At 37.4% G+C, this 27,063-nt stretch overlaps 1 protein-coding gene across 19 annotated transcripts in view; it reads left to right on the top strand.

The window, feature by feature from the left end:
- The window catches only part of GPHN (gephyrin), a 313,923-nt gene extending 287,532 nt beyond the window's left edge, over positions 1-26,391 (top strand). For 11 of the 19 annotated variants that reach the window (XM_052782423.1, XM_052782421.1, XM_052782417.1 and 8 more), the window contains 6 exons: positions 15,702-15,789; positions 17,862-17,935; positions 20,647-20,711; positions 22,014-22,117; positions 23,322-23,418; positions 25,384-26,391. In XM_052782423.1, coding sequence (XP_052638383.1) covers positions 15,702-15,789; positions 17,862-17,935; positions 20,647-20,711; positions 22,014-22,117; positions 23,322-23,418; positions 25,384-25,517 — 562 coding nt within the window. In that variant the 3' untranslated portion in view covers positions 25,518-26,391. Of the gene's footprint in view, positions 1-6,723; positions 6,796-15,701; positions 15,790-17,861; positions 17,936-20,646; positions 20,712-22,013; positions 22,118-23,321; positions 23,419-25,383 lie in introns of all 19 variants that reach the window. The other 8 variants (XM_052782414.1, XM_052782406.1, XM_052782407.1 and 5 more) reach the window with 1 other exon arrangement.
- The last annotated feature ends 672 nt before the right edge of the window (positions 26,392-27,063 follow it).

Genomic DNA, 27,063 nt, shown 5'->3' with positions numbered 1-27,063 from the left:
TTTTCTATAACCTCCTAGGTATGGAGTGTCTGTGAAGATAATTAATCTTGAAATCTCTCAGAAATAATAGCAGACAATTTTAGTGAGATTTAAGGCCCAAGAGAATTATTTTACTTTTCTATATTTTTTACAAATATGTTTTGTGACCCTTTTTTATTTGTTGGATGCTAGCTGAAAACCAGACAGCAAACATGTATGTCAGTCAAAGGCAGACAAGTGCCAGCACCTTTGCTTTCAGTTATGAGAGAGGTTGATAGTTTTCAATTCTCCCTATTAAAATGTTCTCTGTGTCTTGAGATAGTATTACCTTGGCAAAGGTAATAAGAGTTCTTTTTAAACTTTCAGTTTCATGCCTGGGGAGTCATTTCTGCAGAGGTAGTTATTTTGGCTCATAGAATAGCAATAATGAGCCTCCAATTGTACAGTGATTTTGTATTTTGCAGTAAGTTTTCAAGGAATAATTTGGTACTGTTGATTTAGCCAAGAATCTTAGCAATTCTTCTGCTGTTCTTCTTGCACTCACATGCCCAATCCATATATTTACAACAAAATGCATCTGCAGTTCTGTTTCAATCAAATGGAAAATCTGAATATGTAAATTAGTTTGATAATAAGTACGGTATTATTTCATTTTATAATAAAGCTACTAAGAGAATGTTGCCCATATGGATATTTCAGTATATATCTTTTGGACTAACATGACTGATTTGATGGAGTACCATGGCACTTGAAGAAATCCAAGAGTCTTACCAGAGAGATCTTGTGAAGGGTACAATTTTGATGTTTTAGTTAGCATGTTTATACAAAAGGTGAACAAACCTTCAGTGTCTGTTATATGGTTTACTGGAGTTAAACCATAGATTTTGTATGTTTGTGTGTGCTCGTGTATATGTGCAGTTTATTTTGTATGTATAATATGTATCTAGATAGTGAAAAAGAGAAAGATTTTATATAATACCTACAGATGTAGTAAAAATACTGGCAAACAATACTTTTCAGAAGGGAAACTTAAGAACTTGTAATTTTTTCTTTGAAGGTATCACTGTAATGTATTTCTTCCTCCCCATATTTCACATTTGGGGTTTGGTTTGGGGGTTTTTTTCTATTTCATCTTGTTTATACATTTTACATTGAGTAAATTTTACTGCATTTTACTGGGTGTGAAAATTGTTGTAGGGCAGTATTTGCAAAGACAAACTTAGAGGTGAGTGTTCCTATATTTCATTTCAGAATATGAATCACTCAGAGGTGTTTAGGTAAGACAATAGCTTGTCCAGCTGCTTCAAAGCCCAGGACTGTGATACATGTAAACATGTTCCAACAGAGAATGTGAAAGGATGGGGAAGCACTTGGAATGTCTGTGGGTGGCTGCAGAGTAGTTAGGAGCACTCTAAAAACGTCTTTGCATATTAATCATACGTGAAGTTACGTTTTGAACTGGCCATTCAAGTCTCACTTAGCCTATATTTGAATTCTCAATTGAAACCAATATTTTATTTCTTTTTGGAGCATTTTAAGAATTTCTGAGACTGTCATTGTTTGTTTCCCTTCTCATAAATTGTATATAGGACTCAATATTCAAAATGAAAAACAGCAAGTCCAAAACACATAGATAAAATCTACAGTTAAAATCCTAGAAGCAAGCAATAGGAGAAAAGAACAAAGCTGGAAAATGCAATATAGCTGAAGTTATGGGTGGCTAGAAGCCAAGATTTTCTCTATTTGTATTCTTATCACGTAAAAATCAAGCTGTTTGAAAAGCACATATCTCTGGGTAGAAATGGAAGATACTGCATTTCCAGAACTACTCTAAAGACAAGAAACAAATGCAAAACTAAAAAAAGGAAGAACCCTTCTGATGTCGTTCTTACTGTTGTGTCTTACATCTTTGTCTGAATCACAGAATCACTTGCTAAAAAACTGCAAAAACAACTGGCCAGTTAAAACTGGTAATCCCATGTACTTTTGAGTGTTGTCTCACATAACAAGACAAAGGCTTCTAATTTCATTTCCTTTGCTTATAATGTATGAAATTATTTGGTTCTTTGGAAACCATTGATAAAAACAAGAGTTACATCTCTGATCTGATCTGTAGAACTCTATTAACTTGATTATCAGGATAGTTTTGTGTCTGATTATTTCATTTGTGGTGTTCTTTGTATCCACTGTTTATTTAAAGCTGTAAAGTTTAGCCCTAGCAAAATCTGCTGTAGCGTAGGCCTCTGTTTTAGAAAGCCATCTTCCATTTTGACAGTTTTCCTTCTATGAGAGACTCTCGTATTAAACTTGCTAAAGAATTTTGATTACGTGTAATGAGTTCAATTTCCTCCATTTTTACCTTTGTTTACATGAGTACATTTTCCCCTTGTCTGCATTCTTTTACCTATCTTCTAATTCCCTTATCATTTTTCTGAGAGACATGTATAACATTAGCTGCTTCCAGCTGCATTTTCATTTTTTGAGCTTGTGATTTCACAATGGAGAAAGAAAGAATCTCTCTCTCCTTATGAGAAAAATTTAGGAAATTCGTATTATCTGCTCAGTTGCTTTAAAAATTTATTCGGAACGGTTATAAAATCAGCAGTATATGAGAACTTTTCTACATTAGAATTGATTAGTTTCTCATTTATATACCTCTTTTTTATGACATACTGTTTGACATATAGCTTCTAAGTGACAGGTAAACCCATTAAAAATCACCGTTGTTATTGTGACAGCATTACTGTATGATATCCCTAAAATAAAGGCTTTGAAAGAGTCCCTTCATATTTTGGAAGGGATACTAAGATTTCATTCAAGGCTTTAGCCTGCTTAAATTTTATGTTTGCCATCCAAAAAGAGGTTTAAATCTTTTGTACTTGTGTGGGTTGCATGTAATTGCCAGTATTATAATTCAGATGGAACATCTGGAGTGGAGGAGAAGAGCGGGAAACTGTTGCAACTCTAAAATTTCTCATGCAATATCAGCTTGACAGACATCATCATATGAGTTAGAATATGAGTTATAGGCAGAATTCAGCCACAGAATCCTAGCCTCTCCCTGCACCAGTTTAATGTCCAACTTGGGTACAATCGAATATACTGTGAACAGAATTAGTAGTAGTAGTATTATCATTTAATAAATGACTGCAAGAAAAGGCTTGTTAGAGAAAAGGCCTTAAATCAAATGTCACAATATTAGTTTTTGCTAAAGTGACTTCAGTTCTAGATCTGCTCAAAGAATGATGGTGTTATAAAGTGTGATCATAGCCTAATGAATCCAGGGACACTGGGTAACGGTTTGAAGGTGATTCAGATATGGACATCCTCTCTTCCATTGTGCTCTGTCAAGAAGAATATTCTCCTTTTCAAGCCGAAATGTTTAATATCTGTCACAACTCTTGATAATCATTAGGGCAAACTTCAGATAAGTTGTCATATGTGACAAGTCATCTCATCTAGTGCACATTCAGAAAACACAAAGCAACATGTGAGCCAAAACAGAGGTGGAAAAAAGAACTTGTGAAACGGGGCAGTACAAGTCCCAGGGGATCTTCTGTACCAGTAGGAAACTACATACTGTGACATGTAATAAAATTTCATGCTGTAGAGGTGACAGGTGCAAAGGTAATGCACAACAGTGTGTCATTCTCATAATTGTCCTCAACACAGGCATGGACTTCTTCCTGAATTAGCATTTATAGAATAACAACCCAGTAGTAGAACATGACACTAAACAGCAAATAATAAAGAGGACAGAATACTATGAAAATCCTCCTATATTTGAAAATAGAGGGAATCTGTAACTATTTGTTGGAGTGAAATAAAAACTACTGTAGTCTATTTTTGAGGCATATATTAACATTTTAAAAAATACTTGGAGACATAAGTTCTTTTTACAAGAGAACTTAGGCCTCTAGGAGCCAAAATATCATTCACTTAAATTACTTTCAACCTCCTTAATATCTAGATCATATATAGGAATTCGGGTTCCCAAGTCACTAAGAAATTTTTGAGGATTGAAATTTTACTATTAACACCCTAGAAGAAAATAATTAAAACTAATAAAGGCAGTAGATACAGAAAGATCAAAGAAGTGGTGAATGTTGAAGATGGGTCACTGTGTCAGTGATATGAATCACTTAGAAAACTGGTTATTAGTATATTATTAATACAACCAAGTATGAATTGATATATATAGGACTAAAGAATGTAGGTAAAATTTACAGGATGGAGGATTATATCTTGAGAAGTAAAGATTTAGGAGAACCTTTGAGTATTGTAGTGACTAATCTGCTAAATACAAGTTCTAGCATATGTATAAAGAGCTAAGTCTCCTGTAGAATTAGAAGGTTATTTTTTACCTTACCTTTGTATTCCCAGGACAAGAACACAACAGGATATTGTATATAATTCAGAGGAGAACCATTAAAATTTTTAAGTGGTTGAAAGGCGGACCGTATACTCCAACAGTATCAGAACTCAGGCAGTTCAGTTCAACAGATATTCTTACAAGATGACTTGATTACATTCCAATAATACTGAGCCACATGGAGAATAAATTTTGAATAAAGTTTCTGTTTCAGCAGCAATGGCTAGATATTAAAGTTAGACTAATTAAGACTGTAAATAAAGCATATTTTAACAGTGAAAATAATTAGTTATTAGGAAACTATATCAAATGCTTTGATAGATACTCATTTCAAAGCAAGATTGGATATTCATTTAAATGTGATCTACAGTTCAAACAGAAGCAAGTTCAGGGAGGTTCCTAGATTATATTGAGTGCCAAATCACACAAAATTATCAGAATTATTTCTCCTGGTCGCAAATAATCTCTTAACTCTTACTTCAGAGAATTAAATTAATTTCTGTGTTATACTAATGGACAATATGTAGTAGAAGCACAAAGTCAGAAGACCAGTACCAGCAGAAATAACACAGCAACAGTGATCTGTAAAGACAGAATGCAAGTCAGAGCTTTGGCTATTTTAATATGTGATGCTCAAATGAATTTGAAACTTTCTAGAAATTTTGACGAGATGCTTTTGGTTTCCTCGCCTCTGTGTAATTCATGGTGTCATTTAGAAACATCTGTAGTTTCGGTCTGCCTTCTTGGAGAAGAACATTGTGAGAGTGAGAGTACTCTTAGAGTTTAGTACCTTGCGGGAAAAAGTTCTTGATTTTTGAGACTGCTGTCCGTAATGTTGATGAGTAAACCAGAAGCTGGGATCACTTAGAAATCTGAAAGTCTTTTGTATGTCACTTCCTGACACAGTGACCCTATTTCAAGAAACAGAGACTGACTAAATTCTCTGACAATGGACAGAAGAACAAATAAGGGACTGAAGGCATTTTAGGAAATGGCTGTCTTGGGAAAACTGTCAGAAGGAAATGGACATCTAAACTTATAACCTAAATAGTTTTAATATTTTTCCATGACTTCCAAACAACATTAGTAGGCATCTGATCTGACAGACCCTTTCTGTGATGACCTAGGAGGAAAACTCAGGCATGGATTTACAAGGTGATAAAGGGGATTTTAGATTTCATTTTAGTAGTGTCCATGTGCATGAGTAACAGTAAAACATAGTGCAGGCATACTGGCCCGGTCTTCTCATCATTCCTCAGTCAGATAGGATCTGTGTGTGCCCAGAAGTGATGTTTGAAATGACAGACTGCAGCTGCTGTGTGCAGGATAAACTGAGCCTGGGCTGGGGACTGCGGAGGGAGGTTGATTTTGTTGTTGTTAACAGTCCAGCCAGCTGAAAAGAAGAAAGGGCTCAAGAGTTGTGCAGTGACTATTCATGACCTGGTCCATTTCAATCTTGAACATCTTATTTTACTTTTTTTGAAAGAGACATTTCTAAATCTTCATGTCAAATGAAGATTTTTTTGTGTTCTACATTTAATTGTCCTACATTTAAGAGTATAAAAGCATAGATTTCAGCTTATTTCGTATTTCTCTTACAAAGGACGCTATCTAAAAATTATTTCTTCCCAGTGAAACTGACTTGGAAGAAGTGCATGTAAAAGGAAATGCTGTCTCCATAAAATAGGAATTCATAGCAAAACATTGTTTTAAATAAGGTCCTGATAGCAGTAACTTTCTTAGTTTTGGATATTTTTTCTAAACCTGCTTCTTGGAGCAGGGTAGCTGGGTATAAGCTTCTCATGAATGAAGTGGCATCTTTATTGACTATGGAGATATAAAATTAGGATAAATACAGCCCTTTCCCCCTTGTAGTCAAGAAGGTGACATTTAATATGCCTTGAGACCCATTTCCTAAATAAGAAGCTAGAAAGTATGAGTAAAAATGTTGCATTGCGACCCATCTCCAAATATTTTCCCATTATTATCCCATATATTCCAGAATGTCAAGGTGTTTAACACTTCATTTTGCTTTGTCTGGAAGTCAAGAGTAAAGAAGTTTCTCCATAGACTCTGCAAGGAAGGATGAACTACACATTGTTGGCATGCCCTGTTTGGGCCTAAATCCTTCCATAACTCCACTCTTCATCCTTGTGAGAAGCCTTTCCAAACTATAACAGAAATGTGTTCCTGTACACTCCCTTTCTCTCCTCTTGGCTGGCCTTGCAGAGAAGAAGCATTTCCCATGATGATTTTGAATATTCAGAGCCACCAAGGGGGACACAGCTGAGCACAGAGCATCCCTTTCACCCCCGGAGCCTCTCTCCTTCCCTGGCTCTTTATTATACCCCTTCTGCTTCCTTTACCCTCAGGAAGCCAGATGTTTTTAAAGAAGAAGGGACACAGAGCTTCCAGAACACTGCGGAGACAGGCCTACCAGATTGGTGAGCACCGTTTTTAAAACACTTGGGACGTTGAGGCACATGCATGCTCACAGGCAGGCTCGACTAAATGTCTGTCAGTGCAGAGCTTGGAGCATGGATTCTACTAATGGTTGCCATATAGAAGCAAATGGTGGTTTATTCTCTCCATTAAATAGCACTGCCTTGTCAGTTAAGTTCTTATGTACCAGTGCACTGGAGACATACATGGCTCCACGACGTTGATAAAATTAAAACTCTGTTAATAGCAAGAATGTTTACATTACTTGTCAGTCGCAGCAACCATCTTTATCCATCAAGGCTTTTCCCTTTTAAAAATAGAGCAAATTAGGAAGAAACCTGCTTGATGTAGTAGCAGAGTACAACTCTAGGGAAGTCACTGTGACGACTCTTCAGTCATACCTGCATACTTGTTTTTCCATTATCATGCTGATCATCTCTAAAGCAGGCTAACTGGAATGTTCGTGAAATCTCTAAATTATCCACTATGCTTTTTTTCCAAAATACATGTACAATTATATAGGTCTTATTTAGAGGGATGGCTTAATAATACAGATTAATTTATAGAACTTACTTCCTATCATAGACAGGCCAAAGGGTCAGGAGTGATAACAGAGCGACAGTAAACCACCCGTCATTTTCTCTGTTAACAAACAGAAAAATTAGTTTCTATAGTTAGATTCTTGTAGGAATTAAAACTAGGCAGAAAAGTAATGAAAAACCTATCAAAGGCTAGTACCTGAAAACTACAGACATGTGAGGATCCTCAGTGTGGTTAGTAGGCCTATTTTTATAACCAAAGGTTGGAGGATTGACTTATAGCTTAATGTTCACTTTGGACACTGGAAAAACAAGTTTCTGTACTCGTTACTGAATCAATCTGCCATATCCTTAGCCTTCAAAAGACTTGTTCTTGTTCAGCAATTGATTGTTCATGCTGAAGCCACGTTGTCATAAATCTAGGTTTTCCTCATTAAGTTGACTAAAGAGATCAACCCACTAGAATCTTACACTGTACTCTATACACCCAAAAAAACCCTTAACTGCAATTAGCTTACAAGAACCTGCAGTCTTTAAAACATTTTAGATTAATGTGAAGAACATGATATAGACTGTCTGCTTTATCAGAAATTGCCTAGAACCTGGAATCTACCAGCAGGTGATCAACTTTGAATACCTCATACAAGTCTGTTTCACATATCATTGCTAACAGCCTAAATCTAGAGGACACATTAAATGAGCCTTTGGGCTCTTCTAAGCAGTGCTGGGGCAAGCATCAATAAAAAACAGCCCCTAGAATAAAGCCTTGCTACCCAAAGCATGAGCAATTAGAATGCTTCTGCTCCCAGGGCAGGAGAGAATGCAACGGGCATTTTCTTACACTAAAAACATCTTTGTGCTTGAAGGAATATAGTCCGGTATTGTAGAGACAAATGAAGTTCTAGTTCCTTCCATTGACTAGCAGCTGTCAAAAAATTGACTTGCTGGTCTTAGACAGGATAAGTTTCTCTTTCTGTTCGTTCTCTTATTTCTAATAAACTGTAGTTTACTCTTCTTGGAGAATTTGTATTAAGTTTTATTAAACAAAAATTGATGTCATATTTCATTTGTCATTTTCTAAAAAATAAGCTATATGTTTTAAGACATAGCTGATGAGAGGGAATTTTAAAAGGCCTTTTTATACTGTCTCTGACCTGTGGCTTCCAAGTCATTTTTCTTCTGGAGACAGACATTTTTCCAAGTGACTAAGTTACGATTCTATAAAAGGTGGAACTTTACAGAGAAAACGTTCATTTTGAGGCATTGCCTTTAGGGACTGCATTGCTACCTGTCACAGAGGCATCCATACTGCAGTTCAATAGCAGTTACATCAGTTTACAGGGAGATGAATTTCCTTAAAATTCACTTAAAATTTATCTAAAATTTACTCTTACCTAAAATTGAAACTAAAGCAAAATGAAAAGGTAAGAAATTCCATGATAACAATACCATGTTACACTATTTGGTTTATAAGCAACTGGCACTAATTACATCAGTCATAATATTTTACTTTCAGTTATGTCAGTATAAGCCAATTCTCATATTTCACGAGTGCTCTGAAAGAAATAACTGCAGAACCGCGTTTACCCTTCAGACTCACCAGTGCACTGTCATCTTTACTGATGAGCAATGTCTTTGGCATTGATTGTTGTATTGTGTGGTGTAATCTTCAGTCATATTATTTCAACCCAGCTACAACTGTTGAGTAGTTTCCACTCCAAAAGTGAAAACTTTCCAGTGAATCCATACAGATTCACTTCCTTCATAAGAAGGAAGATAAAATAGAAGCTATTATCTTTACCAGTGAAATCCCATCCAACTTCTTGGAAAAACTAATGGATTTCTGGTAAGTACTGGGATAAGATTCATTGCTATCAGGTAGACAAAACTTACATAGTCATGTTGAACAACCCAAAAGCTACTGTAATTATTCCAGCTTTCCTCACAAGCTGGCCTATATTCCTAGGGAAAACATACTGCATCTGTTCAAAGTGATCCAGGGAAATACCACAGAAGGTAGAAGGAAGAAACATTATAAGAACATGATGAAATACACTGGAGAATTTTGAAACAAATATGGTTTCAGAAGAGTACCCATATGTTGCTACATACATCATCAAAATCGGATCTTCTTCTGCTTTAGAAAACCATACTAGTCAAAACACAGAATTCCTGTTACATTGAAATATTCATTTGTTGAATTACATTCATTTAAATACATTCATCGAACTACATTCAATATTACATTCTACAGAAGTTGGGTTTTAGTTGGCTAAACGTAATATGGCATCTATTCACTATTCTGCATCCTGCAAATTACTGATATGCAAAATATTCCTCTTGGCCATGAGGTGAGAAGTGGGTGACAGACTTTGTCTTTATGCCTAGCTGCATTCATTTATTCATTTTGAAATCTGTCACATCAACTGAATGAGCACAAGAAGAAAAATGTGAGTTAATCATAAAGGATCAAACCCATATCCCATCTTTCCTCAAACAGAAATGTCATTGAGCTTGATGAGATCTCTGAGTACAATAAATACAGTCTCTCGTTTTTTTCATGTAAATTTTACTTCAGTAAATTCTTCGTTGTTTTGGAGGTGTTTCTTTTTTATTCTGATGTAGAACTAGAAGCTTGATTGGGATCTTTGCATACAAGGGGAATTTTTAGCAGGTCCTCGTACATTATTTAAATCTTTTCTTCTTCTGGGAGATCTGTTTAGCAGAAACGAGACCTTATAAGACACAAAACTAGCACAAACCACAGTTCCCAGTTTGTGTGGGCATGGCCAGAATGTGCTAAACTCAGGGTCCCTACAGATGGCACACAGCCTTTTGAAGTTTACAGTCAGCTGCTGTAGTTTAGAGGAGCAGCTGGTCTACTTTGGTCTTTAGTGTGATTGGTGTAGGATCACTACTAACACTTCAGTTTTCACTATGTGTGCAGGAGTCTGTAGCTCCTCTGAATCTGTGAGGAATCATGTCTGAAGGGGTAATTATTTCAGCATATAACTGAAATACTTGAGATGCTTTCAAATAAAGTAAAACAGTAGGCAAGAAAGGTTACCCAGCTCTGCTTTTGTACTCACAGTAGACACTTCTGCATGCATCTGGTGCATTATGGTGCATGTATATCTTTCTGTATCTGTGTCTAGTATATCTGTAAAGCACGTGCGTTGAAGGTGCTAACTGTGATGGTTTGCATGCACAAATTTTGCAAGTACAGGTTTCCAGAAGACCTGGGTTTGTAAAAGTCTGGGCTGATGCATAGAAGAGTACAACAATCGCAAGTGTTTCTATTAGTCACCCAAGAGTAATAGCTGTATGTGGCAATAAACAACAAGGACTGGAAATGACTGTCAGGTAATGAGGTTTATTTGAATGAATGAGACTACTGTGGCAAAGAACTTGGTGGAAATGGTCCTGGAAATTAGTAATGAACTATGGATTTTGTACTGTGACAATGGCTTGATAAGTCAGTCCTAACTAAATGTTCCAGTTTGATTTTACAGGGATCGCTCATTTTACTGCAGAGTGATAGGTGATGCAAATCACCATTTGTTGTTACTTGTTTTCTAAATTAAATTATAAAACTGAGCAGTTTAATTGCATGTATCATACTGCCGGTGTTAAGGGTTGTATCACAGAAAAGGCTGACGGATTTATAATTAACGACAGTGAAGCACAACAACAGGATCAACAGAAGTGAATTAACAGACACCGATTTCTATTTGAAAGAGAAAATTACACTGTAAGTTAGGGTACTTCAAAATGGCACTTAAAACATAGAGAATTCTTTGGTCTTGACTGTACTGTAGCTATTTCTTTTGAGAGGGATAAAGGAAAAAATCTTCTACATGGCTCATGTCTATTTTAATGAGGCTTGCATCATTTTCTTGTTCAAGCTCTTAAGCTGCTGTGTATCTTTTCAGTTCAAAGACAGCTCAGTAATCAAGTGCTACATAACGGTTTTCGACAAACTAGCTTTGATAATCAGAATTTTTCGTGAATCCAGAAGGTGTTCCTGTTCTGGTATACTGCCATCCTGCAAGCCCTCTCTTCAAATTAATGAAATCAAGTGGCATGTCAAGTGCAATGTCATGCATCTGCTTACCGGATTCTACGCATGCTGCTGCCACTGCACAACAGATACCCTCCAACTAATGTCCAGATTGTACTGCTCATTCTGTTCTATAAAACAGAATAAAGAGGGTCAGGAAATTGAGGTGGTAAAGTAGATACTCTGTTTATCAGATTGGCAAAATTAACAGAGAATATAAAGATATACTTAAAAGTACATGGACTTGTTATGCAAAGCAAATGTATGTGCAATACACATAATATTTGTGCAAACACAATCAGCTATAGATGGGGATTTCTACTGTTGAGAGAAAGTTTGGATTTGTGCTTACTTACCTGTATGAATAGTTTCATAAACTGTATGTAAGCTTTATAGAACAAATTTTCTTAGTTGTATTTGCAGCAGATGCTGGGATGTGACCTGAAACATACAGGGAGTATAATTTTTTTAATCAATTGCAGCATGTTAGAAAAGCACACTCCCTTCTTGTGCACAATGTCACTCTGACTTTGAAAATCACCAAATGAAACAGAGTAGTTTTACCATCTGGAAATGAGACTTACCATCAAAATCTACTTTACATTGATTAAGATATTCACCGTTATATTTGAGCACCTGTTACAGTTCTGTCCATAAAGGAAAAAAATCCAAGAATAGCACTTTCACAAGACATTTTAAAGGATTTATCATAGTAAATTAGACCATTAGTCTGGCTAATCCAGTATCCTGCCCCTAGCAGTGGCCAGGGCTTCAGAATATAGCTTCTGATTTGTACCTGCTCAGATAGTGAGGGTTATTTTTCAGCTTCATCATGATTTGTCCCAGGCCTTTTAGAACAATCTTGTCCTGTTATGCTCAGATGCCAAAGCTATTTTGTCTATTCTTTCAGAAGTTAATCGTCTTCAATTATTTATTCCCTTTCCGTGTCAATCCAAAGGAGAAGCTGTTCATTGTTATACAACAAATGAAATGCGAAGTAGTATCTTGTTATCTGATTATATCAAATATGTGTTAATGTGCAATTTGAATGATAACTGTCTGCATTAAATACACTAAAGGCAAGGAAAATGTTTGCTACGGTGTTGATTGAAGATTACAGCAGGTGACTCCTTTAAGGAGTGTTTTGTGTTAATTGAAGAGTCATGGAACTACCAGCCTCAAGTAGGACAGAAGTTAGACAGACCTGAGTGACAAAAAGAAATGTGCCAAATATGGCAAAAAGAGAGAAGCCTTCTGCAAAGGCAAGGAAGGGAATTCTGTAAATGTCTCCTTTCTTCAGAATAAAATCCAAACTAGCATAATAATTCAGTTTATTACAATAAAATTTTTATCACATCTTTCATTTTGGAAGAATTCAATGCATTTTGCAGCTATCTAAAGATGATATGCAGTGCTATTGGTTGGATAAAGTTTTAGTGGTAGAATTTTTAAATGTCTTGCCTTATACAGATGGTAAAGAAAGGGATATATTATACAGGTTATCCTGCTGGAAATGCTGAAAAAATGCACCGAGTCCAGTAATCTTCAACTTTTTACATGACATGTATTAAAAATCTGTATGATGAACTACTTCAGTGGTATGCTACCCTCATAAACAAAGGTGTGAATTGAGTCCTCACCTGGTTTGAGTTTGGGTTTATTTTGGGGTTGGGGTTTTTTTTCCTTTGTTAAGTAATTTTATATATATACACACACATATATATGTTCAGTATGTAAGTAGGAGCACTTCCATTCTATTTAACAACAGTTAAATATAGACTCATTTGCTTTTTACTACTCCTTCCGTTATTCTCAAACCACAACCAAGAGCAAGCACACTTCATAATCCAGAATTAGGATGTCCCCAGACAGGTGGTCTTGCTGCTATGAATAACTTTTAAATAATTAAGCAAGATAAAATGAAACAGCCTGGAGCAAGCTCCAGATAAGGTCCTCAGCTGCATCACAACCTAGTGAGAAAAATATACTGAAAGCAGTCTTAGCTTAGTAGTAGTGGCATGAGTGTCTGTCGTCGAGCTTCAGGAAGGCCTATATCGACCTGTGTAATGAATACATATTCCTTGCTGCATTCAAATCTGCACCCTCATTGGCAAGGATTAAGGAATACTTAGATCTTGAGAGACTTTTCCTATTACAAACTCTATAACAATCTTAACCAATATCTTATTACATACAGATTACTACTTAGACAATCAATATGAAACAATTGGTTCTGAAGAAGACACAGACCGTAGCCAACAACAGACTTGCTTCTTTCCTCTTGCCTTCAACAACTAGTGAAGACTTGTGCTGGTTTTTGGATAAAATGATCCTGAGATTTCAGAAGGGGCAGCTGAGAAAATGTCTCTGTTTCCCAAAGAACAAAGAAGGAGATGGTTTTGCTTGAGTCCGTATGTTTTACATTTTCTCCCAAAGAAAACAAAGACTTCAGCCATTCATTATAGGCCATTTAGAGTATCCAAGATACCCAGTACCCTAAACAAAAGTCCTGGAGGCATGCCACTCTTCCCTTTAAAAAAATGGTAGTGTATAATTCTATCTGATTGATTACAGCCTACTATGGCACCAGCAATCTGCCCTTCTTTCTGCTATAGTTTGTTGCCTACCCCTTACAAAGCAATATGACCCTAAAGAGTGGATGTAACCCAGCGCAAATAGAAAAGTTTTGCAGGATAACCACACTGTGATGCCAAAGAAGGTGCTGCATCAGTCACTGGAGATGGTGGAAAAAGGGTCTTGAGTCTTTCTGCCTGCAAGGCGTAACCAGGGTCGAGGACACTTGAGGGCTCTCTGGTGAGGAGATGAGGAGTGTGCAGGGTTGCATGCACTTGAAATATCTACTCAGTGAGGGAGCACAGTCTTTCTTGTGTCACATAAATTGTAGTGCACACAGCACGACGTAATGCTGACTGCTGTTTATATTTCACTAAACCACAGGCAAAGACAGGATGCTCAGAGGAAAAGATTTTTCTTTCTGAGACATTTTGTAACACACAGTTTCTGTTAGTCTCTGAAAGGTCAACCAGGACTTGCACAGTATTTCTAGTTTTCCTGTTTCTAGCTCGAACGCCAAAATAACTGCAGTGCTTCTATCTTTTGGTGAAATATAGCCAAAGTTCCCAAAGGATAGCCCACATGCCATTTGCACCCTGCAAAGCCTTGATAACCCATAATGGCATTTTGTAACTGTAGTGTGGCATTCAACTGAAGTGCTGTATTCCAGGTGAAGTCCTCTATACAGTCACTAGCATTATTGCCCATTCGTTCAATTGCATTCTAAGAAGGAACAGCCTCCCATGAAAAACTTTCAGAATCATTAAAGTAAAAACATACTGTTGAAGGAACATTACATACAGTCATAGCAATCGGTCAGCTTCTGGTCAGTTCACAAATGTTAAATGCAAAGTATGGATTTAATATATTGGAAATTCTTTTGGATTCCTGTGGTCTTGTATAAGTTGTATTAGTGAGTTTCTCCACTGCATGCCTTGAAGCTCTGTATTAGCATCAGTACGGCTGTTAGATAGCTAATGCCCACTTCAGAGTTTCCCGTTTAGATCTAAAAAAAAAAGGAGAGAAGTTCAGATACCAAAACTGAAATATACTCAGCTTCTATCCTTCACCTTCGCAGTAACACTCTTTGTATGGAGGAACATCACAGATGCCCTTACACTGTTTCTCGCGAAGGTAAATAGTCACTTGAACAGGGTGAATTGTGTTTTTTCAAGATTAAGTGGATGTACAGCTGGCTTTGCTACAGAGCCCTCTAATGGAGAAGATAAAGGATTTACTCCTGCTTTTCACTGACGGACATTTGAAGTGGAGCCTTACCCCCATTTTTGCGCACATCAAATAAGCTAGACAGGTAGTACTGCAGCCTGCTTGGTGGCCAGTAATTTTCATGTGTCAAGTCCCTTTATATAGCCCTGTCAGTTCATCTAAATCATAATTTGTATTGCTACCTACTGTGCAAATTACATATTTTTAGACACTTGTATTAGTGTTCTTCAGTCCCAGCCTAAAGTATCCCACTGTTCCTGTTGCAAAGCTCTTAGACAGAAAGGTGCCAAACGGTGTGGTGTTCACTTAATGAGATTGCAGTTCTTGACTTGAATAGAGCAGTGTGGAGTCTTAAGAAGGAAAAGATCTTACATTATCCTAGAGCTGTATCTCTTTCTTAAAATATGTGTGTGTATATACATCTGTATGTGTGCACACAGACACTTACTTAGACTACAACTCATAACAGTTCCATGCCACTAATCTGCTTGCCTGTTCTTTTCTGTAGCCCAGATGATTTACTGAATGCACTGAATGAGGGTATCAGCCGTGCTGATGTGATCATTACATCAGGAGGTGTATCTATGGGGGAAAAGGTATGCTAAATTTAAGTATGACTTGCTACAATATATGTAAGAATTTCAAGCCAGAGTCTGTCTTCAGAGCTTCTACGTTTGTATTAATGTTTATTAAAAAGGGATCTTGCTTTTTTTGGAACACTTAAATGTGAATTAATTTAAAAATAGTCTTCAATGCTATCCTCATTCCCTTTGTTCTTATTACTATACTATAGTAGACAGTAAAACAGGGAAGATTTTAATTCTCAATGTGTGATTTGCAAATGTGGTTTTTTTTAAGGAATGATTTATGTAGTTATGATGAGGAAGGTGCTTGGTTAATAGCACATGAAGGCAACAGACTTCTTTTTGTTCTTAGAGCAGGTAAAATGTAGATAGAATAAAGCTACTTTGAAAGTACTTTGAAAAGCAACCTGAGTATATAAATAGCTCTTTCCTACTCAGCAGATCTGTTTCCTGAATATGCCAAAGCTGTATCTGTTACAAAAATACTTTTATCACATTTTGCACCTGATAGTCCTACAGAGGCAATACATATGAGACACAGTGAGCTGATATATTTGCCTTTTGAATCATTAACAGAATTGTTGATTGAGTTCCTGTTGGTAATCCCTGTGCCAAAACCATCAAAGAAAATAGGGATACACAGATGCTGGTGGGGCGTAGATGAACCTGCAGGACATTTATTAATCATGACTTATGCGAAGGAAAACTCAGATTACTTTTTGACCCCAGGCTGAATCTGTGAGTTTGGCAGGTAAAAGAAACATCTCTCCTTTTATAACTAACAGATACTAAAGACAGTCATTAGGAGATGGCAAACATGAGTGCTGTTTTTGTCACTTTCTAAGTAGAAATCATATTGTTGGATACATCATGAAAATGGATAACTAGTTAAACCAGTGCCACCTACGTTCAATCCCATTATTGTCCTCAGTATTACTAGAAAAATAATCAAGGACAAGTGCTGGTGTTTAAATTGGGAATGTGGTGACATAGTGCAGACACAGGAACACTAGGAAGTGACTGGACTGCTGAATGGTCTTACAAGCATTTATGCCTTCTGGCTAATTTCTCCCCAGTCTGAATTTGAGGCAACAGCATAAAGTCAATAAGCTCTACACTCCACTGATGGTTAGCCTTCTGATACTGAGCTTTCAGCAGTTTTAATGAAATAATTGTGAACATCCAAAAAGTAAATAGAAAGTAAAAATGGTGTTAATGCAATCAATAATTGAGAATTCATGCCTGGCTGAAAAAAGTTGCTGCTTTCAAGTATTTGAACACACACACACAAAAAAAAAAAAGGGAGAAAGATGGGAAAACTGCAAGGGAGCTTCAGATTTACTGCTTCCAAAGTCTTTCTTCACAGATGACTGTTATGTCCTGTGTCTTTAATCTCACTAAACACAACAGACAGGATACTACATTTTTGAACACAGCAATTTTCAATAAAGACTAAACAAGTAATTCAATTCGTTTTAAAAACTGAGTCAATTGTGTTTATGCAAAATCATTGAACTTGAACTAGCGCACAAGCCACCCACAGTTTTTCCTTTCTAAGGACTGTTAAACGCAACCACTGTGAATTAGACCATGTCCCCAAGAAATTACAATAATTACAGTATCCTGGAAAACTATGATTTCTACAGTACAGTATTGATTTCAAAAGTACTAGGAGATCTCTGACTCTACTGCTAGATAGCCTCCATGGCAAAAGTTAAATAACTTGATGATTTTAAGTCTTAACTTTGAACCATAAAGGCTTTTTTCCATCTTTGACATAGACAATGTTTTAGTAGTAGGAATTTGTGGGGTCCTCTGAGATTCTGCTGCAGCTGACTTTTAAGTAAATATATTACTATGTCCCCGTGGAGTCAGGTTTGGCACCTAAAATGAGTCTGTTCTTCACTTCTTCTTTTTGAAAATACTTTCTTTCAAATACTGGAAATTCCCCACTGGACTGTAGCACTTTTGGGATATGAAAAGTCTTTCATCTTCACTTGGTATTAATTAATTACTTTGAATGCTTACATGATACAAGCCACTTTGATGTTACTTAATCAATTTTCTTTTTTTAATTTAAACAGGACTATCTTAAACAGGTGCTGGATATTGATCTTCACGCACAGATTCACTTTGGCAGAGTTTTTATGAAACCAGGGTAAGAAATCTTTCTAGTTAGGCAGCATAGATGGAGGCTATATTGGGCCAAATGTCCTATATAAGTGCTTCAGTAGATTTCAGTTTTCCAAATATACTATAAACCACATGGTAGATATATATGGGAAAAAAAGCAAAATCAGTCCTCTTCAGATTAGTCATCATCTTTAGTGGTGAAATTAACTGGAACAGAGAGATTATTATTTATTGGTAAGAGATATTTCTCTGATAACTGTTGCAAGTCAGGTTTGGGCATTGGGGGGAAACCAGCGTGGTATAAACATGGCCACAGTCTTCACTGTGTTCACAGAGCTCAGATATTGGCATTGTTATGAAATAACCAGGAAATATAAGGACGTTAAACTGCCGGTTTGCTTAATGAGCTTCTCATTTCACTTCAAAATTTGCATAAGTCATATTCCTACAAACAAGCAATTTCTTGAGAGAGGTGGAATGACAGCTAATTTACAAAGTTTTATCTAATTGACATATTGAGCATAGTAATTTTAAAGTAAACACAATCCTTTATGTGTTTAGTTTGCCTCAGAAAACTGTTTCAGCATTGCTTTCCTTTGCTGTAGCACCGCTGATCAATGAGTCTGGAAGTGTGCTTTGTAGAGAAAATGAAAACTGCATGTATTGAAAATAGAGAGTTCCCTTTCACAGTACAGTAGCGGAAAGATGTCTACAGCTCTGCCTCACTAAGCACGGAGTGGAGTTTGCAAGCTAGGTTGGCATGGTCCAATAACACAAGGCCAAGTGCAGCTTTGAGGAATGATTCCCTCTAGCCCGTAACTGTTGCCAGGGAGCAGAACAGAAAGTGGGTGTTTGCTGTGAAAAAAGACAAATACTTTTACTGTCTCTGCATACAATCCAGTAAAGAACTGCATGTGGGTTTGGTGCTTGTGCTGCTACTACCACCACCTCCCTTCCATAAAAGGAACAAGTGAGCTGAAAGCATGTTTCTTCCCATGCTGGATGTAGCCCAGGTGTGGGAATTGCTCACTGCTTCTGTCACACTGCTACAACCAATGTGGGGAAGTCCCAGAAGTGGGATCTGCACTCCAGCCTCTGCTGCTGACAAGAATGGATAACCTGATTTAGAGAATTCAGAATATTAAATTCTGGTTCTGGTTTATCTGAAAGCAAACATAATTGTTTCTTCTGGTGATGCCTTTGTAGACTTGTAGCAATAAACTTTTAATAACTAGCTAGAAAAGCTTTAAGAAATCTTGTTTTCCCCAAACATCCATTTTCATTTTATGCCGTAAGAAACATATTTCTTACTGCTACCAAAACATTTCGTCATCTAATCTTACTGAGAATGTAAGCACTCTCATCTTCATTGGCTGTAGTGCAATAGCAAATACTGTGCCTTAGTTTTTATTAATTCTGTCTTAAGAGGCCTTAGATATGAATTGTGATTACTATATTGGGAAAAATTCCCTTGAGTAAGTTCCAAGAGCAAAATCAGAATTTGCTTTGTATGCCTGTATTTTGATGTGCTACATGACTGCAGAGTGATGCCTGGGATTTACCATTCCTCCACTTGATCTGAAAGTTGCTGAGCTAATGTAAGGTTGTATCTTGTCTAGCAGCACTGCCAGAAGAAAGTACTGGAAGACTTTGCCAATGATGATGTTGAAATCTCATATGAGAATTCAGAGTTTCCAGTAAATATGAATTAGCAGTTAGATTTTTTGGACCTCAGTTTGTGCACTGGTTACAAGATTTGGAGGTCTGGCATTATGTTAGCTCCCATTATGTTAGAGACATTTTAAAACAGAAATTTTGAACACCAACTTCCCCTGGTAAAATAGGACATTGATTAGTCCTAGCAGATACAAAACTAGGTAGTAATGATCAAAGTGTGGCAAATCTCCAAAGTTGCTGCTGGTCAGCAACTATCATCTGCTGACCAGGTGACAGTTGTTAGCTCAACATGAAGCCAAGGAACCCAGCTTAATTATTGCTTCTATAAAGTATAGTTTCTAATGTTTAAAAGGATGATACTAACATAGGTATATAGAAAACTTTTTTTAAAGGATGAGTCCCTTTTCTTTGCCAGCCACATTCTTGAGCCATCACATTACTGTCCTGTTTGTATAACTGCAATAGCGATGGTAACAAGTCACTAAAGATCACTCAGGAGCAGCTCTGAAAGGCAGAGCGAGCTCTTTACTGATAGACCAAGGTCTTACGTGACTGCAGCTCTGCCTGTGTATCTCAATTTGTTCATCTGCAGACTAGCTAGCATTTGCTGCTCTGAAATACTGCTCTGTTGTCACTACTGCTGTAGACAACAGAGAAGGGAAATTAGAGTCATTAACGTTAAAAAAATTTGGAGAGCCTTATATGAAAAACAAATACAGCTCTGTAACTGCATAATTTCTGTATTACTTCTTTGTTAATTGGCTTCTAGCATGGAGACAGGATTTAGATTTTTGATTACTAGTTCATCTGCTCTGAGATGTTTCCTCACCAGAAGCAAAATTGTCTACTTAAAACTTCATAGTTGAGTACCAAGAAAAACTAATTGTTCTGTCATCACAAAGAGAGGATTATAACCCCAGTAGGGAATAAGCAGCAGGTGCTAATGAACTGCTGAGACAGATCCTGTTTTTTTTTTCTTTTCCAAATGTTTTAAATAATAACATAATAATGTTCAGTCAAAGTCTAGTGCAGATATTAAATAGCTTTCCTTTTCCATAGCCTGCCGACAACTTTTGCAACTCTGGATATTGATGGTGTAAGAAAAATAATCTTTGCGCTCCCAGGTAAGATGTTTTGTGGATTACTTTTGTTGCTGTGCATAGGTGACAGACATGAAACAGAATAGCGACGTTTCACAGCACCTATGTCTGGTGTTGGCATCCCTAAGGAAGGTACCTATAAGGTTTTCCCAGAAATTTCCAGGAGAGACAGACTTACGGGGATATACTAAGGAGTTCTTTCTTGTTCCTGTCCTCAGAATTTGCCAGTGTAGAGGCCTTATGATTTCTTTCATTCAACAATTTCCTTGGGTTTTGTAAGTGGTACTATACAGGGTTGTTTTTTTCCTATGGCTTCCGCCACCTTCACGGTAAATATTTTGTGTGTGTAAGTCAGTGCATCCACTCTGAAGTACTGAAAATGAAGACAAAAACGAGGCAGTGACAAGGAACATGTCACAAAATACTTTTTTTTATCATGATCATACCTTGGAACCAAAAGAGGGCAGCAGCATCACTTCACTCCTGCATGCTGCATCACCTTGGGAATCGCCTCATTCAGAATAAATTTTTCCTTAGGGATCTGGCTACAAATCTCTATCCTCCTAAATCAGGAGGAATTTATTTTATTCTTATTGCTCTGGCTTTGCATGGATTTCTGACTACACAAGGAATCCTGTTCTTGATAAGCTGGTGATTTTCAGATGTATCGCTAGTGCTTTTTTTCTCTCCTGTTTTAGTTGCTGCAATACATTTTCTTTCAGGGGACAGATCAATGGAGCATCTGTCTGATCGTACTATTTATTTTAGAACTGTTATCTAGGGAAGTCCAGATGTGTAAGACAAGTGGTGTTTGACAGACGTTGGTCATACACCTCTCTTGTGAGCCAACAGAAAACGTATGAATCAGTAGAATTCTCTTCAGAATTTGTACTAAAGCATTTTGCCACTCTGTTAGGGAATTGAAAGTTACTTTTTCCATAAGTCTTGAAAACCTTAATCATGAATCAAGAGCCCTATCAGCTAGGACCTATACCTGTCCACAGTAAACCCTGCCCTGGCCCCAGACAAATCTAGGTGTAAAACAACAGGCAACAGAGGAACAGAGGCAAATGGTGGGGCCTGAGGAACACAGGGCAGTTCTGATCAGAGCAGGATTTCAGCACACCATCAGCCAGAGAGTGTAGCTTTTAACAGGTGTGCTTGCCACATGCCACTCCCGTCCTGAATGAAACGTTACCTGTCCACAGCATGAAAAGCTCTTTAGAGTCCTTTAGAGTGCAATTGCTACAAAAACATGAGATCACTTTCAGCATTTCGCAGAGTAAATCAAGAGAGAGTCACCACCAACTGTTCTTTGTCCTACAGGCAACCCTGTGTCAGCTGTTGTCACCTGCAATCTCTTTGTTGTTCCCGCACTGAGGAAAATGCAGGGTATCCTGGATCCTCGGCCCACCATCATCAAAGCCAGGGTAAGAAGCTTGTCCTCTATTTAAAAATCTAAAGATGTTGAAGCGCAGCTCTTTGCGCTCTGAAAGGCTGTTTTGTTTGGGGAATCTGAGCCCTAGACTAATTCTGGCACGTTGGAGGAAGGTCACACAAAACAGAGGTACATTCTCAATCTCTGTTAACAGTAATACTCAGTCCCATAATTTCTAAGAGTTAGATGGCCATCTAATGGAGCAAGATATACAGATGCAAAGGCAGCCATTTGCCAGTCAGGCAGGAAGGACGCTTTCCTGTTAAAAAAAAACATTTGTTTTAACCTGTGGTAAAAATTGCAGAGTAATCTGGGAATACCTAAGGAGTTGGACAGTTCTGTACTAGCAATAGAAAATACAAACTTTAAAGCCTTTCTGTTCTTGAGTTTATATAAGTAACCCACATGACCCCCACCCTAAGCAATATAAATCCCTTAAACTACTCATTTCACTCTTACACGAAATCATGGATATTGTAACTCTGTTTAATATAGATTCAAGGCATGGTATTATAATGTATTATTCTTCTATTTTTGATTCAAATAAAGTACCAAGGAACACATTACCTTTTATAGTTTTCCTAGTGTTCTTGGCTGTGCACTTTTCTCTTACTGCTTATCCCGTGTCTTTCTTTTGCACTTCCTCAGGCATCTAGATTTTTCTTTATCTCACAGCTAAAATATTCTAAAACAGACAGCAATTTGTAGTGACCCTCATTTTTGCATGAATTTTCCAATGTGTTCCATTAAATTCCATTGTGAGCCATCCGCTATATGCCTTTTCATTTCAAAGACTGGCCATTTCCCTTTTGTCAGGGCTAGCAAGATTCTGAAAGCGAATAAAATTTTTATCTTTATGCAGTGTAATCCAGAGACCAGAAACAATAAAGCTTTTTTTCCAGAGAAATACTATCTTTAAACTCCCAGTAAAGGAACAGCTTTGGAATATTACACTTAATGCATGTAGACTCCATCATACTCTTTGATATTATGATATCACAGTTGTATTTCCCTTAAATACTGCAGTCTCTACCTTCTACAGCTTTTGATCTTTCAGGAGACACCATCTGACCTCAAAATGCAAGTTTTTAAAAAGACTGGTTTTAAGGAAAAACAATTGAGCAGATGATTCCGTTACCTTAGACAGTGCAATCTGAATGCATGACATTTTCATCCTTTCTTTGCTTCTTCTACAGTTATCATGTGATGTAAAATTGGACCCCCGCCCAGAATATCATCGGTGCATACTGACTTGGCATCACCAAGAACCACTACCTTGGGCACAGAGTACAGGTTAGTGCCCAGTCACACAGACTGACAGACACACACAGGTCCTTGCCTTCCTACATATATGTTTAGAAACAACCAAGCGTGTGCACATTTTTTCATATAACCTTTCTTCTGCAGACTGATTTGCTGACATACTTGTGCACATGCATACATGTACATTAGTATAAAATTCAGTCATGATATGACTTTGCAACTTAACCACTAAAACTTATCTGAATAACCTGCCTTTATACACACACACACACACACACAAATACACCTATGTGCTTGCATACACATTGCTTTTTATAAATATCCACCCGTGCTTACTTGCACTCGCAGGCACATTTGCTTATTTTTGCCCTTGTGCATGTATTAAACAAACACAAGTTGGGGCATAGGTAGGAACAATACAAATAAAAGAAGTGTGATTCTAGCTGAACTGGAAAAGTAGAAGAGATAGCAGAGGCTGTATATGTTTTCTTAAAGCAAATTAAGACTTTGATTAGTCATGTTTGCCACCTAGGGATACTTCTGGATACTCAGCTGCAGTTGAGGCAAATACTACATTTGAATTCTTTTTTAGCTGTGTACTGCCAGAAGACCAACTCTGCCAGTTTCTCAAGAGATTCAGGTCCTTAAACAACTAATTGTCTTTTTGCTACATCCAAGTTGTTCAATACAAAGCGCTATAAACAAGTCTCCACAGGGAAAACATCTGCTGAAATGCATCTAAACTAGTAAACACTAGTTTACTCAGAGAAAGTTCTTACCATTGACTCCCAAGATCACACAGCCTCTGACATATTTCCAGGTATAAGTCAAGGTATTACTTACATCTATAATGCTGTATTTGGTTTAACTCTGTTCTGTTGTGTACCACTTCATTCCTTACGCAAGCAGACTGTCTGGAATGATTTCTCTGTCAATCTGGAAGTTTGAAAACCAAGAAATTAAAGGGCATGACTTTTTATTGCATTTTCATTTTTTGTCAGTACTACCAATATGATACTGTTTATCTTCAGGACATGTTGTGAAGCTCAGTGTCCCAAAGAAGCCCATTCTTTTGAGGTGGTATATGTTACAGATTTACACAGCTGGCCACCATAACAGGGTCCGACCCTAGGATCCCACTGAAAAATGTCAAGTCCAAGTGAAGGTTTCCAATTCCTCTTTCGTTAGTTCTCAGGTTACAGCTCGAGCTGGGTGCCTCTGGAGAGGGACCCCTACCCCAGATTGCACCCTCCAATTATACCCGTACCACCCAGCACCCAATCCCCAAGTCCAGTCACTTAATTCTCGTCGGCAGTCTCTTGATTTCTTACTGGTTTTCTTTGTCGCTGGGCTGGCCTTCTTCTGAAGTTACCTCATTCTCTTGGAATTGTTTCCTTGGTCCTTATCTTCTTCATTCTGCTCACATCTGCCGCATTTAGCTAGTTCTGTGTTAGCAGCATTAGTTTTAACAAAAAGTTTACTTTCCATCAGCTCTTGCAGCCTAAGGCTTCAACCACTTTAGCTACTAGTGCTAAGCTACTAATGCTAAACAAGACTATTCAGAGAGAATAAAGTTAATCAAACTTATTCTATAACAGTATATTAAAAACATTCTAGACTGTGCTGGTTTTAGTCTTTGTACAATCAGAATTAGATAGACAAATTGAAAAATTAAGTAATTTTGATAGGATTAGAAATTCCAACAGAAAAGCAATTTACTATGACAAGATATGAGGTACAGATAATGTGGAAGGCTGGATAGGAAAGCAATCAGCAAAGGGAATGAGGGTTTTGAGAGCCAGAGCGATGGGAGGCTGACTAATTCTCTACAGAGTTCTGTTTCCATCCATCTCGGAACAGTGAGATCCCAGCTCTGTGAATAAGTTAGCAACATGAACATCTTCATAACAACAGCTTTTGTTTCCCACGTGGTGTGTTGCAGCACTTGAAACTAACTGAAAACTTAACTGGAATTTTTCTCTCGCTCTCCTGTAGGGAATCAGATGAGCAGTCGTCTGATGAGTATGCGCAGTGCCAATGGACTGTTGATGCTACCTCCAAAGACAGAGCAGTATGTGGAGCTTCACAAGGGGGAGGTGGTGGATGTCATGGTCATCGGAAGGCTATGATGTCACCAGCAAGAACGAAGCTTTGATGCATGTCCACATATCATTGACTGTATCCTGTAATATGCAACGGCACAGCTAGTTTTTCTGATTTGGATAACAGTTGATCAGTATAGTCAACATCTTGAATTATATTTCAAATGGAATTTAAATAAATACCTTTTAAAAAAAAACTTTAAAACAAATCTTAACAAAGAAATTTATTCTGATTCTATCAAAGCAACTTTTTCCTTTCCTTGCAATTGCTTTGTGTGTTCAATGCTAGTTCTAATAGCGGTAGCTTTTAGTAGACAGCAGTAGGTGCCTGCAGAACTTGTGTTTTTTCTCATCTTTAAGATACAACTACTTATGCTCTTAAAATAAGGCTGTCTGCTTATTTATACTAGCGTAGACAACACTTGGATTTCCCTTATTAGTATGCTTCATAACCGCTTCACAGAGAGCTTCTGCTTGTTCTTTATCTTGTATCTCGTGTTGATGTGCACAGTGCCAAAAGCAGAGTGGCTGCACTGGGAACCCAATGAAGCCCCGAGGTTTTCTCACCTCGCTGCGCATTCAGGGATCTCTCTTGTCCCAGCAGCCACCCAGCTCAGTACTCTTGGGCAGTAACTGGATACCTTTTATTTCAACAAACAAAAAAATTGCTTCCTTAAGTGCTGACAGCCTTTTTAACCAATACATTTAAAAATGTACAGAACTAAAAACTAAAAAAAATCAAAGACTGATCTTGTACAGATATTAGTGTTACCAGCATTCGTGTGGAAATTAAATGAGCAAAGAAATAAAACTAATGTTAAACAACTCTGTACCATAACATTTTCTGTAATGATATTGAAACTTAAATGAATAAAAAAAAATCCTCAATCATTATTTAAAATTTCACCTGTTTAGCCTTGTTGTTTGAACCAAAAAGATAGTGGTTTAAGAGGGTATTTGGGGTGGGGGAAGAGGGCAGGAAGGAAGGGAAAATAGTATATGGAATCTAGGGCCTTCCCTCATGTACAGTATCACAAGTGAACTCAAAATACAGAGTGAGCTCTCTCTCACTCATCTCCGAAGGGACAAAATGGAAGCAGCATTCGGGGGATTTTACAATTGGACTAGTCAAAGCTGGAGAATACTTTTTTTTTTCCATCTAAATTGCACAGCAGTTGCAAACAGCCCTTGTGCTGCACTGTGTGGGATTTGATAGAGTGTTCATATTTTTTTTTCACAAGATTCTCTTTTTGATACTGGGACTGACTATTCAGCCCTCACCAGATTATGTATTTTGGTAATTTCACATTTCATCTGGGATTAAGACCATAGCAGTGCCCTACAACACCTTGCTTCTTGGAGTTCGTGGGTAAAATGCTATCCCATCAACTCCATTCATGAAGCCAGAACATTTGCCTACAGTATTTTTTGAAGACTTAGTCAGGGAGGACACAGAAAACTGGGTTTAAGTCCTGACTGCCACAGTGGACCAGAGCTGTAGTTCTATGATAGCTGCAGAGGGCATCCCTGATGCTGGTTTTAAAACCAAACTCTGTTTGCTGTGCAACAGCCT

This window comes from Harpia harpyja, chromosome 3, assembly GCF_026419915.1.
Source record: "Harpia harpyja isolate bHarHar1 chromosome 3, bHarHar1 primary haplotype, whole genome shotgun sequence".
NCBI lineage: Eukaryota > Metazoa > Chordata > Aves > Accipitriformes > Accipitridae > Harpia > Harpia harpyja.
The sequence above is the reverse complement of the archived record's forward strand: the minus strand, read 5'-3'. Positions and strand labels throughout refer to the sequence as shown.